The sequence below is a fragment of the Serinus canaria genome, chromosome 15, assembly GCF_022539315.1.
Source record: "Serinus canaria isolate serCan28SL12 chromosome 15, serCan2020, whole genome shotgun sequence".
Lineage (NCBI taxonomy): Eukaryota > Metazoa > Chordata > Aves > Passeriformes > Fringillidae > Serinus > Serinus canaria.
The window spans coordinates 11,096,549-11,109,564 of record NC_066329.1 but is presented as its reverse complement, the minus strand read 5'-3'; the positions used below and the strand labels follow the sequence as shown (position 1 = coordinate 11,109,564).

The following is a 13,016-nucleotide window of genomic DNA, read 5'->3' as shown; positions in this document are numbered from 1 at the left end:
CCAGAAGAATACAAGATGAATCAGCAGTATGAATCTCCAGCTGAAACATGTGCCAAGTATTTTATTTATCACGGCTTATTGTCACTTGATGTCAGAATAGGGACTCATCTACATTTGTATTTTGTCCTTTCTCCTTGCCTGTGCTGGAAAGAATCTGCATTTCTAAGACAGGGGAAAAGCATCAAAGGAAACAGCCTCAATTATCTTAGGAGGAAAGAATGAATGGAATTTGCATTCAGGAATAGTCTGGAGGGTGAAGGAAAGGAGTTCACATGTGATTGTACATATATATAACTACGTGTACTCAAACAAAATCTAGCACCCAGAGAACAAATAGTCACAATTTCTCTGTGATTCTTAACTTGATTTATGAACTCAATTTCTTAGACATGTTTTCTGGCAGTGAAAGGTTGGTGAGTTGGGGATTAATTAAGGTAAAGGCAAACCAGAGATTTCATGTTTGCAAATTTGCTGTGCAATGGCCTTAGGTGTTCTCTGGCAGCAGAAGACAGCCATTAAAATTTGCAAGATACCGTGAAAAACGATCATAAATAATTGAAATTCAGAGGAAAAGCACCAATCCTCATGTGTTGCCACAGGTGAAAGACAGGTGAGGTGTGGGAGCCCCGAGCATCAGCTGCACAGAGCCCTGCTCCCCACCCAGGGGATCACTGCTATCTCAGCTTGCTTTGGCTTCATTCACAAAGATGTGATTGAAATAATGAGATTGTACCAACAGCTACAGCCTCCCGGGAGGTGGGGAGAGCTTGCAGGTAATTCTGAAGTATTCTGTACTGGTGCAAGGTTAAATAATGCAGAGCCAGCTGTAAGGCAGCCCTGCTACACTCACAATGTTTGTGCTTAACCAAATGTTTTTGTGGTTTCTGTCTGAAAGAAAATGCAGATCTCTTGAATGAATATTAATTAGCATGGCTTAGTTAAAAAGTTGAAAGAAATCTTTTGGGGTAATCATTATGCACAGCCACAACATGTGTAAGAATTGTTCCTCGCCAAGAAGTGTAGGGGAGAGGTAGGAAAGTTTGGGATAAATCCTTTGGTGTTCTGGGAGAGCTCTGTGGCCAGCACAGCAGGGCTCTGAGTGGGAAATGCACAACATTTCCTGCCTTTGTATGTGAAACTCACACCACTGCCCTAACTAAATGTCATCAGCCTGCAGAATTCCAGCCCAGGACAAATATTCATGTCTGATAAGAGTTTCCTTCTGCTCTTTTGAGGCTTACAGATCAGCAGTGAAAGGAATACTTTTAAGGACTATTGACAATTTATGATGTTTTCTAAAAGCACCTTTTCTGAACTGACACAAGCAATCCTACAAATGTTGAAGTGTTTTTACTTTCTGGATTCCCCCAGATCTGCAGGAGGGTGTCAGCACCCCAACCCCAACAACAAGGGGTAAGATGCAGCTACATCTTAGGGGTGGTGATAAACTGAGCTGACAGAGACCTGCAAAGGTAGAGGAAATGTTTTCATGTGGGAAGGAAAAATAACTTTGCTGGCAGGGAGTATTCCAACCTTGTGGTGAACTGGAAAGTTTTGGCACGTATCCAGCGCAGAGTTACCGCTCAGATCTGAGATGTGATCCTCCTTCTTCCAAAGTCTGTAATCCAAAATCCAGGCCTCCTGCAACACACAGTCCTGTTACATAGGATTGTGGACAAATGCTAGAATCCAGGAAAAATTTAATACAGACATAACAAATTCCTGTGACATTTCTATTATGTTGATTAGTTTATTTTTCTGCTTCAGGATTACCAAGACCTGTCACAACACGTTTGATCTCTGGACAATGATGGCCTCACTGGAGAAGCAGCAGGGACAATGCAACGTCCCTGGGGTTGGTGGTTCTTAAACCAGCAGAAATCCCAAACCACTGCAAGTTCTGAGAGGGTTTCTCTGGAAACTGAATGCAGATCATCAAGGGCATTTCAGGTGTCCACCCACAAATGTATGAAAAAAATATACAAAATCAAACAGTGGACCTAGAGAAAGACCAGGGACAGCAAGAACACTGAGGAGTGTCTCTACACCCAATGTTTTTGGTTGGTCAAATTCAAGGAAACAGGTTCCTACATAGGCTCCTCATGAAAAGACAGCATTGCGTTTGTGTTTTTACTTTGGCTTCACTCCTCTCCTTCCCTCTCCCTTGCACCTTTTTTTTATTTGCTTCCTATCCCTTCCCTTTTTCTTCCTCTTTGCCAATTTCTACCCTTGCATAAGAAACTCACAGGATGTGGTGTCAACATTTACAACTCTTCCTACCCTGCCCCAGAACATCAGGCCAGCTCACAACTGGCCAGTCCAGCTGCTGAATGGGTAATTATTGTAAAAATAAAGACATCAGGAATTCTCTTGTCATCTTCTCTGATACCAAGGACTTGTGACCAAGGTCCAGGCAGCTGCAGGGCTGAGCTGCCTCAGATTCAGCCACCAGGTCTCTCTGAGGGGGCTGGCCCTTCGCAGTGGAGAGTTTTATCTCCACTCTCAACTCCAAGTGTGATGAACCCCCCTGAAAGGGCAGGAAAATGCTTCCATCTCACACCACGGAGCACTTCAGGTGCTGCCACAACACAAGGGGCCTCAGGAGAGGTGCAGGCCCTCCAGGAGGTGACCGGGACAGGGCGGATGACAGCAGCAGAGGGGACCTCCCTGACAGCATCTGAGGGGAACTCTGGCCTGAGGAGAACACAGGCCTGACGGGGGCCGCGCTGAGGGGACCATCACGGGAGGGGATCCCGGGCCTGTGGAGGGCCGTCACAGGAGGGGACCCCGCACCTGAGGGGAGCCTTGACCTGAGGGGAATCTCCGGCCGGAGGGGCTCTCTGGCCCTAGGTGAGCACAGAGCGGAGCGTTCCCTCACCTGACCGGTCCCTCCCCTGAGGCGGGCGGGGGGGGCGGGGCCGCGCCCATGACCGCGCGCGATGACGTCAGCGGCGCACGCGGCGCGCGGGCCCGGGGGTGCGGGCGGCGGGCGCGCGCCGGCGGCCCGGGGAGCTGGCGCGGCCCCGCGCCATGCGGGACCAGCTGGAGCGGAGCCTCGGCGAGTGGCGGGAGCTGGAGGAGGAGTTCCGGCAGCTCCAGGTGAGTGGGGGGGCTGCGGAGCATCGCGGTCCCTCCCCCGCCTGCGCGGACGCGGCTTCCCCCGCACTACCCCGCGCTGCCCTTGCCGGTTCCGCTTCGCATCGCGATGCGGGGCCGGCCCCGGCTCGCCCCGCCCGGCAGGAGCGGGACCGGGGGTCCCCACCGCCGGCCGCATCCCCGGGGCGGCTCGGCGGGAGCAGCCGGAGGTGCGGGAGGGCTCCCCCCAGCCCCGCCCGGGGTGGCCAAGCGTGCTCGCTGCCTTCGCTGCGGCCGCGGGGTGCCCGCACGGAGCGGGGCTGTGCATCCCTGCGCGGCCCCCGCACACAGCCCCTGCCCCGCTACCCCGAGTGCGAGCGCATGGGACGGCCCAGACCGAGCCCTGGCCGTGCCCCAGGTCCCTCTGAGGATGCACCAAGATGTGGTGCCTCGGTTCCCGTTGTTGGAGAAGAGATCGAAAAAGGGGACGCGGTGCGGTTGTGCGCCCGTGGCGCGCTGCAAAGAGCAGTGCAGGCAGCGCCCGTCCCGCCAGCATCTCCTGGAGGAGTTTTGATTTCCCGTGGTGGGATACGACCGGGTCCAAGTACTGTTTTTCCATCTTGTAAAAGTGCATTGAGGGACAGAAAGGCCTCGGAGTGGGGGCCAAGAGCAGTTCTACAAGATGCTTTTACCTCCAGAAACCTTCCCCTCCTTCCCTGCTTGTCATCAGTGCTGCACCTATACACGTGCTTAAAATCTTAAAGCCAGTTTTAAAGTACGACCGGCTGTTCTCACTCTGGAGGCTGTTTAGCCTCTTTTAGACTGTTAAACAGAACGTGCATGCAAAAAAAAAATGGTGATCTCCACATTTAGCTTGTTTCTTAATTAAAACTCAGTTCAGGTTGTACTCCTGTTAGCAGAAACAAGGGTTGGGGTGCTGGGGAGACTAGCTAGCGTGGTTTTGTTGGTCACTTGTTTGCTGTGTGCACCTTCTCGACAAACTCCCTGCCTTAGTCTGACCTAAACCACAGTAAATGTCAGTGATGGTCCCTGCCTCAGTTTCTCCACTGGAAAAGGAAAGTAGAAACACTTTTTGGTGAGGTGGCAGCTGCTGGTGGTCGAGGTGTCAGCATTAGTGCTGTAAAGGTGTGCTCAGCAAAACCAAAGTGAGCCTCAAATGGTGAGAGCTGCAGTGCCTGTACGGCGTTAGTTTGGTTATTAAGGTCTTTAAATCAGATGCTGGAGCTTGTTTTGGATTGTTCTTGTAAATAAAGAACAGCTACCAGGTGGGTCCTAGCAAGGAGGAGAGCAAAGATTTGGTTTGTGTGGTTTCACCACCATGTTTATGCTTTGGGAAGAGCGGTGGGAATTTCCTGTGGCTCTGAGGCTGGTAGGTGAAGCAGCCGTGTAACCCACACTCTCTTGGCACCAACTCTGCAAACTCTGTTTTCCAACTTATTATAGGTCTGTAAATTGGCTCAGAGGTCATGGCTTGATGCTTGGAGAGCCCTTCCTGAGACCTCCCTCATGGGGAAAGGGGTGAAATCCTTGCAAAGGGTGGAAAAGCAGAGCCTGGGTATCCCCGACTGCAGGAAGGGGTGAGAGCAGAGGCTCCTCTCAGTGGGTTTGCAGTTGGTGAGCATGTCCTCGTTATGGCTGAGCACTAATTGGGGGCTTCAGGGGACCAATGAGCTGTGATAAAGCAGTCCCTCCCAGGGAGCCATCTGAGGCCACAAGCAGGGACATCAGTTCAGCTCTTTAAACCAGAATATGGGGCAGTAGGTTGTTTGAATATCTGTGGGGTTGGGATGGCAGTGATGGCCAAGAGGTGCCTAAACCCTCAGCCAGGGATTTGTGCCTGGTGCTGTGTCTTTCTCTTCCCTCCCCCAGTCTGATAAGTCCTCATTTATTTTCTCCAAGATTTAATCTGGCTGTGAAATTGGAGTGCCTGCTCTGTGATTTAGCCACCATTTGATGGGCATGGATCAGGATCAAATGGAGGATTAGGGGATTCAAGGATTAGGGGCTTCATTGCAGGGTGGGATGGGAGTGAGAAGCTCCTGAGTGGGAAAGCTCTTTAAAGAGGCAATGAGATGAGTGTAGAGGATGCTTTTCCTCCTGCAGGAATGTCATCACTGTCCATTTAAGCCCTATTGTAGCTGTACTGGTTTGGCATCTTCCCCTCATTCCTTGTTAAAGGGGTGCCTCTTGTAGCCCATAAAACTAGGATTTTCCTGGTTTCCCTTGGAGGTGAGGACCAAATACCATGAATAACCTAGGAGGGCTCTTCCTACCAACCATCTCCTCTTCTCCTGCAGGAAACACACAAAGTTTACAGGCAGAAACTGGAAGAAGTCACCAGCTTGCAGACAGCCTGCAGCAGCTCCATACACCGGCAGAAGAAGACACTGAAGGATCTGAAGCACAGCCTGCAGCGGTAACAGGAGACCTGGAGGGTGGAGGAGGCAGGGATGGGATGGTTCTCCTTCCCAAGGGCTGAAATGCTTGGATTTTTAGTACTTTTACCAGAAAATCTATGTTGCAGTGCTAAAGTTATTCCATATTACAGCCAAGCAGAGTGTTTATTACTGCATGAGAAAGGGAGTCCTGTAAATAAAGAAGTTTAAGGGAGCTGGTGTGGGTTTCTTCCTTGCAGAGCTGTGCAGCTTTTGGCTGTGCCAGGTGAGCAATGCTTTGCTCTGTAAACTGCACTGGAAGAGCAACATTAGTCCTTGAACCTGATGGTGTAACTTGCTCCTGGGTGGATTTACAGGAGGGAACTGTCTCTGGCTGCTTGGTTGATCCCAGGAGCCACAGGCTGAATTCCTTGTGTACAGCACCTCTGACACCACAGGCTGCTGGCTCTGCTGCTCACTGCTCTCTGGTTAACTTTAATTACTAAAACCACAGTTTGTCAGTAAATCATCAGCTCAGTGTCCTCTTACATCCTGAAATACTTCATATGTGAAGAGCTGCAGCTCTGAGAGGGCAGTGCCTGAAACCATGCAGAGTTCCCAGGGTGGAGGGAGTTCCTTCAGAAAAGGACAGTATTCCCACACAATCCTGTCACTGAGCTGATGGAAAGAGAAGCTGATTTATAAACCAACTGGTTGAGTAACCTACAGCAGCATAAACCTGGCAGTGAAATAAAGTCATGACAAGCCAAATGGTTCCTCAGAAATACAGGAGCAAAGCGCACCAGCTCCCAGAGACAGCTTTTTAACAGCCTGGGTTTTATGACTACTTTATTTTCCTTCAAATAAAAAGGAGGTGAAAACATGAACAGGAATATCTTGTTTCTGTGTTCTTGCAGGTGCAAGCCCAGAGCGAGTCCTGAGGAGTTTGCTCTCATTCAGGAGATCAGCAGCCAGATCAAGGAGAGGCAGAATGCCTTCTTTGACATGGAAGCCTACCTGCCCAAGAGGAACGGGTACATGCTCCACCAGGGAGCCTTGTGTGCTCCAGGAATTCTGGATTTTTAAATGTTCACAGCAATGCTCTTTGTTCCTGAAGGAAAAGGTTGAAGAAAGACATGTAAAATTGGATTAGTCATAAATCTCTTGCTGAGCTGCTGTGTCAGTTGTACACAGAATTCATTAGCTGTGAGTGGATGTAAATGTGTGTGGGCAGTGCAGGTTTTCTGTTAAAATGACAGTAACCTGCACTGGCAAGGGATTGTGCAGTTCACTGTTCCACACTGATGTTTTCCTGGGCTAATTCTTTTGAGGGCTGAATCAGAATAAGACTTTTCTCTTTTTTAAAAAATACTTTTAACCAACTTTAAATTTTGCTTCAAGTGTGGTTGCTAGGACAGAGTTATGTCAGTTGTCAAGCTGTGTGATGCTGCAACTCCCCTGCAAAAGTTTCTAACAGAAACTTTTCTTCCAAATCCTCCCTGTGTTTGGGATTGGCCAGTGCACACTACATACATTGCCCTTAGACTGTAGTGCAAAAAAGGGACCAGGAAAATAAGGCTTTTCAGTAACTTCCTGGAAATGCTGACCAGTATTTCCATGTGTAAAGCCTTTTCTGTGGTATTTCCCTTCAGTTTGTATTAAAAACCTCCAGCAACCGTGGCTTTAGCAGAGCCACTGTCTCATCACCTCACTCTAGATCGTCCTGTGGTGTTCAAATAAAACAACTTACTTGGGTCTGCTCTTGCCTTTTGTCTTCCAGCCTGTACTTAAATCTGGTGCTGGGAAACGTGAATGTCACTCTCCTGAGCAACCAGGCAAAGTGAGTGAGCCTCCCCACGTGTGTGAGTTTGGGTTTCTTTGGGGCCAGCTGTGGGTGTGGACTGAAGCCCAGAGAGGGAATGGGTTTCTCTTAGACCTGATAAGTGAAATGTTGAGGGTGGGTGACTGGACTATGACATGGGGATAAGCTGACATCTTATGTACCTCAAATTAATTCCATTTATCTCCTGCTTTTAAGCCCAGCTCAGCCTGTGGCCTTAATTGTAAAAGTGTTTGGAGTTTTTTTTTGTGCTGAAAAATGGTGCTGTGACTTCTAGAAAATGGAGATATATATGTATTTTTAAAATCTTGTCATGCCAACCCAGAAGCCAGCTCTGATGGACTTAAGGCATTGTGTTGCAGCTGAGAAAGACTCTCCCTGCAGGCAGAACACTGCCTTTCACCACTGTCCACTGCTTTTCTAAGGGTTCCAGCAAAATCTCTGTCTCTGGGCTTGATATTTGGCTTTGTATGTAGTTTGAAAAGGTGAAGCCAGATTCCAGTCAAACATCTGTTTTTGTCCACAAATGGCACCTGTTTCCTTCCAGGTTTGCCTACAAGGACGAGTATGAGAAGTTCAAACTTTATCTGACAATAATCTTGTTACTGGGGGCTGTCGCCTGCAGGTGTTTTCTCCACTACAGGTAAGCTGCACTTTTATTTCTTATCAAGTGTTTTGCATAAAATTGTGCTGGATTTGACTTATTTTATGCACTGTTAAGGACAGTGAGACAGCTCAGGTTGTGTTTAGGCTTTGAGCAATTGGGCAAGCAGGACACCTGCTCTTCTTCAACTCAGGCAGGAGCTGTATTTTAGCTAATTGTTTTATCTTTTTAAAAGGAAAGTCCAACATCATGTTTCCTGATGATGCTAAAAATTGATGTTGTTATTCTGGCATTGTGCTGTTGTTGGGAGCAAACAGCTGGTTGTGCTTGTGGGCTGTCCCAGGCAGGGACCAACACTGTGCTGCAGGTCTGGGGTAACAAAAACAGCAAAAGAGAATTTGTGTGAAATAATCAGACCTGAAACATTACCTCTAGGTTGTGATAAAGTGTCTGAGCACCAACAAGCTTCCATTATTCAGTTTTGCTTAAAAACCAGGAAGGTGTTGGAGCCACGCACTTCCAGTGCGGTCTCTGTGTGTCTGAGTGAATGCAGGATTGTACCAGGAATGATGCTGCCCTGTACAGAGGCTGCCCCAAGACCCCCTTGGCTTCAGGATTTTGCAAATGGCAAAATAAAGTTTTGGTGTTTTGGTTTTTTTGCTCCAGAGCATAATGCTCTTCCATTCTTTTAGTTGATTGGATTTATATAGATCTGATGGAATCTCCTCATTGAATTAGCCTGGAAAGGCCTCTCTAAATTGGATCATCTGCTGCTTCTGTGGTGCTTTCTCTCCTTGAGCAGCACTTAATGTCATCCCTGCATACCTGCTTATCAGCTCAGGATCTGCATTGTTGGATCCCAGGGTAAAAGGGCCTGGAGCCTGGCAGGGCTGCCCATGTGTGCAGTGCTCATGTGGGTTACAGATGTTCAGGATGGGACTTTTTGTCCATAGCCTCACTTGGGCAGGTTTTCATCTACCCAGGAGGAGGAAGGAAAAATAGGGATTTTAAAAATGCGTCTTTATTATTAACAAGAAGGTTTTTTACTCTGTGTTTTTTATGTTTAACAGGGTGACAGATGAAGTGTTTAACTTTCTGTTGGTGTGGTATTACTGCACGCTGACGATACGGGAAAGCATTCTCATTAGCAATGGCTCAAGGTACAGTGCCACCTGCAAAACCCATGAAAGCATGGAATGTCCTTAAGGAAAACCAGGCAACAAAAAGGGATTCAGCTTGGCACTGAAGCCTAGCAAATCTGAGATGCTGATGGCCTGTCTGCAGTCTCTTGTCTCTCCTCCTCCCTGGTCACTTCCAAGGGCACATGTGGCCACCTGAGGTTTGAGGAGAGAGCAGCTGCAGTTCCTGAGAGTCCCCAAGTTACTGGTCCAAGGTGTTGGCTGGTTTTGGTAGCTGTAGGTTAGTTGTAGATGTGGTCTGGGGTGTGTGTGCTGCCTTGTGTTAGAGGTCACACATCTTTGGTTGGGAATGCCACAGCATCCCTTGTGCTCGAGTTGGGACATCCCCTTTGTTCCAATTTTTTGGATCATTTTTTGCCTGGACTTCAGTGCTGAAAACCATGTTTCTTGTCTAACTGCCATATTTTTTTCTGCTCAGGATCAAAGGCTGGTGGGTGTCTCATCACTACGTTTCCACGTTCCTGTCTGGAGTGATGTTAACGTGGTGAGTCTGCTTTTGCCTGCTCGAGGTGCTTCAAGCCTGTTTCATGGTGTTTATATCATCTGAGCATTTAAATCCACTGTGACCATGAAGCTGTGGCCACAGGACATATGGCAGCTTGTCAGCCTTAATATTTGTTTGATGTTACGGATGTTTTCAATGATAAATACAACACTGTAAATTTGTATTTACATTGCTGGTTAAAAAAAGAGAAAGAAATGCAAACCCTGGTGATAGCAAAAATCTCTGCAAACCCTGGTGATAGCAAAAATCTCTGCAAGCCTCCCAGTTTCTGTCTCTGTAGTTAAGGAAACAAGCAGCACTTTGCTATGGAAGAAGGACATTCTGAGCCTTGATTAGAGAGTTTAAAGCCAAAAATTCAAGTTACCCCCTTGCAGTGGGTGGTGGTAGTCAGACAACCCACGATGCACCCCCTGTGCAACCTGTCTCAACTTGGACATGAACTGATGAGTTAATTATTAAAAGTTGTTTTAAAACAACAGAAGCTTCTCCTGAATCTGTAAGGGGCTGACAGTGGCTGGGGCAGGCAGTCCTTGCCCTCCATCTTTCCTGAAGTGCCCTCAGGATAAGCAGCACAACCACCCCCTATTGCACTGCTGGGATTCTCGATGCAGATGATGCTGAATGGCTTTGCTGCCTGGAGAAAACTGTGATAAAGGATGAGAGGGGACAGCACTTATCCTTGTTAGAGAGGGGAAACCTAATCAATGAGAGCACTCCCTGTGTGGCTGTAGCACCTCTCTGGGCTCCCAGTGGGTGGAATGTGCTGGGCACCAGCTGCTGGTTCGTTTGCTAATGGCATCAGGCCTGGTGGTGAAGGGGAAGGGTCGGATGCATTGGATGCTTTTAGCAGATTAATGGACCTCCCATGTTCTGCTTCCAGGCCGGATGGACTCATGTATCAGATGTTCCGCAGTCAGTTTTTAGCATTTTCAATATTTCAGAGTGAGTATATCTTACCTTGCTGATTCAGGGGGTAAAGTTATTTTGTGACATATGTGCTTAGAAGAAAACACTTTCATTTGGTAAATACTGGAATATTAAACTGTAGGAATATAAATATGGTGTACAAATATGCAATCTACAAATATAAGCAATAATTAAATGCTGTTGGATTAAACATTATTAAAGCAGTGTGATACCATACTTCTGAATAACCAAAGAAGTGATGTTTTCTCTCTCCCTCTCCAGGCTGTGTTCAGTTCTTACAGTATTATTACCAAAGGGGCTGCCTCTATAGGCTCCGGGCTTTGGGGGAGAGAAACCACTTGGACCTTACAGTAGGTGAGGTTTCCTGCTATGCTTTCTTTGCACAGGTTTTGGGAGCAGTGATAGGGAGGGAGAGGGCTGTGTGCCCCCCCATTGCAGAGCTGTCCCCTGCCTGGCTGCCTGTGTCCCAAGGCAGGAAGGGCAGTGAGACTTTTATCCCCCTCCTCAGGTCCTGTAGGTCAGGAGCAGAGGAATCTAATCTTTGTCAGTATTTGAGGAGACTAAAATGGAGATTTTGGTCATCCCTAACTTTATCCTCCTCCAACTACCGCAATCTCAAACAAATATTTTTACTTGATAGGAATAGCCCTTATGGGGGTGAGCTGGGTGGGGAGGAACTGCAGGTTCAGTCCTGGCTCTTCTGTGCTCACACCCTGCCTCTTTTGTCAACCTTTTCCAGAAGGATTCCAGTCCTGGATGTGGCGAGGGCTGACATTTCTCCTTCCCTTCTTGTTCTTTGGGCATGTAAGTTGGGTGATCCCCTCCTCCCTCTGCGGCCCAGTGTCAGCAGCTGTACCACCCAAAGGTGCTTTGGGTCACACGCAGCCATGACAAATGTTTCCAAGGCTTAATTCTTTTTGCTCATAATTAAATTGCCTTTTTCTTTTCCCCTTTGCAGTTCTGGCAGCTATACAATGCAATCACGCTTTTCAGATTGTCAAGGCACAAGGAATGCAAAGAATGGCAGGTGTGTGTTGGCTCTGCTCAGAAGAAGCACCAAGCAGGGCAGAGGGGGTGCTCGACCACGTCCTGAAAGATATTTGGGCATCTGACTCCATTTAAATATCTCAGGATAATGCAGCACAGAGCCTTTTCTGTGTCTGGTAGAGCCCAGCAGTGCTGAATATAATCCATGTTGTAATATTACAAGGTAGTAAATGCTGCTTCCTCTCCCCTGTCAGGTTTTTGTGTTGGCTTTCACATTCCTGCTGCTGTTCCTTGGGAACTTCCTCACTACTCTCAAGGTGGTGCACACTAAACTGCAGAAGAACAAAGACAAGGTGAAGAAGCTGTGACTCCCCCTGTTCCCAGTGTGCATCCATGCCTGTGCCCCCAGCAGGGCTGAGTTTGGGACAGATCCTGCTCAACCCCAGCCAGGCAATGGATGGGCTCAGGACTCGCCTGTCCCCGTGTTTGGTAAAGGACTCTGCCAGCACAGACTCAGTATTAATGCAAGCATGGCTCTCCAGTCACACTCCTGCTATTTATGTATATTTAATATAAAATGTATTTGCTTCTGGGGTTTTTGTTCTGTATATAGAACAGCATGCACCTGCCTGGCGAAGCGCCAGTGTTGGGGAAAATGTGGGATCTACTGTAATTCCAATTCTGGAATGATACCTGACACTTTCCAGCTTTATTATTTAAATTCTGGGTATTGAATTTTATTGAGGTTTATGAACACTCTGGGTGGATCAGTGATACAGAGCGAATGCTGTTTTTCAAGGCATTTGTTTAAGGCATATTCTCAGTGGCAATACTAACCTGTGTGTACTGTGAAAAGAAAATACTCATTTGTACCATACTGCTGCTATATACACTTCTAAAAAGCTATTTAAAGAAGAGGAATTCCTCCTTTGAAAACAAAATCATGCGAGCAAAAGCAGTTTTTAAATGGCAGGGAAGTCTGCTAGCCCTTTTCCAGGGAGACCAGGTCATTTGTCCAGGCCTGAAAGAACCTAAAATAAACCATTCAATATGCAACTGCCTCTGCCCCTTTTTAGTAACAAGCACGTGGCCCTTGGGTGGGTTTTTGGGAGTTCTGGAAAGGGGAGGACAGGCTCAGCTCAAATATTAAATGCTTTCTTTAGATGCTGCACTTGTACCAATAATGAAGAGAATGGAAATGCTGAGTCAAGGGGATGGCAGGAGACAAACACTGACTGCTACCCTGCTAAAGTCCTTGTGCTGCTTGAATTTACACTCACCATTGGAACACCTTTTTTTGGGTGCTGTAACTTCTGTACCTCCTCAGGCAGCTGCAGCACTGGGCTGCCTTGGGCTGTGTCTTTCCCAACAGTGAAAGCCAGCACAAAGCCCAAACTGGGCACATCCTCTGGCAGTGTGAGTGGAAAACAGTGCCCTCCTCCCCAGAGGGTGCTCACAGGACAGATAATGCACCACAGGCTTG

At 47.8% G+C, this 13,016-nt stretch overlaps 1 protein-coding gene across 1 annotated transcript; it reads left to right on the top strand.

Moving 5' to 3' along the window:
- Positions 1–3,002: 3,002 nt before the first annotated feature.
- Positions 3,003–12,589, top strand: TMEM120B (transmembrane protein 120B). The gene is made up of 12 exons (XM_050980423.1): positions 3,003–3,099; positions 5,394–5,512; positions 6,389–6,505; positions 7,252–7,311; positions 7,859–7,954; positions 8,986–9,075; positions 9,533–9,598; positions 10,500–10,561; positions 10,808–10,900; positions 11,286–11,350; positions 11,505–11,573; positions 11,788–12,589. The coding sequence occupies exons 1-12, from the start codon at positions 3,031–3,033 to the stop codon at positions 11,899–11,901; spliced, it is 1,020 nt and encodes a 339-aa protein (XP_050836380.1). The 5' UTR covers positions 3,003–3,030; the 3' UTR covers positions 11,902–12,589.
- The last annotated feature ends 427 nt before the right edge of the window (positions 12,590–13,016 follow it).

Coding starts and splice junctions, on each gene's coding strand:
- TMEM120B (XM_050980423.1), top strand. CDS start 3,031: ATGCGGGACCAGCTGGAGCGGAGCCTCGGCGAGTGGCGGGAGCTGGAG. Junction 9,076..9,532: donor CTCATTAGCAATGGCTCAAG/GTACAGTGCCAC, acceptor TTTTCTGCTCAG/GATCAAAGGCTGGTGGGTGT. Junction 10,901..11,285: donor CCACTTGGACCTTACAGTAG/GTGAGGTTTCCT, acceptor AACCTTTTCCAG/AAGGATTCCAGTCCTGGATG.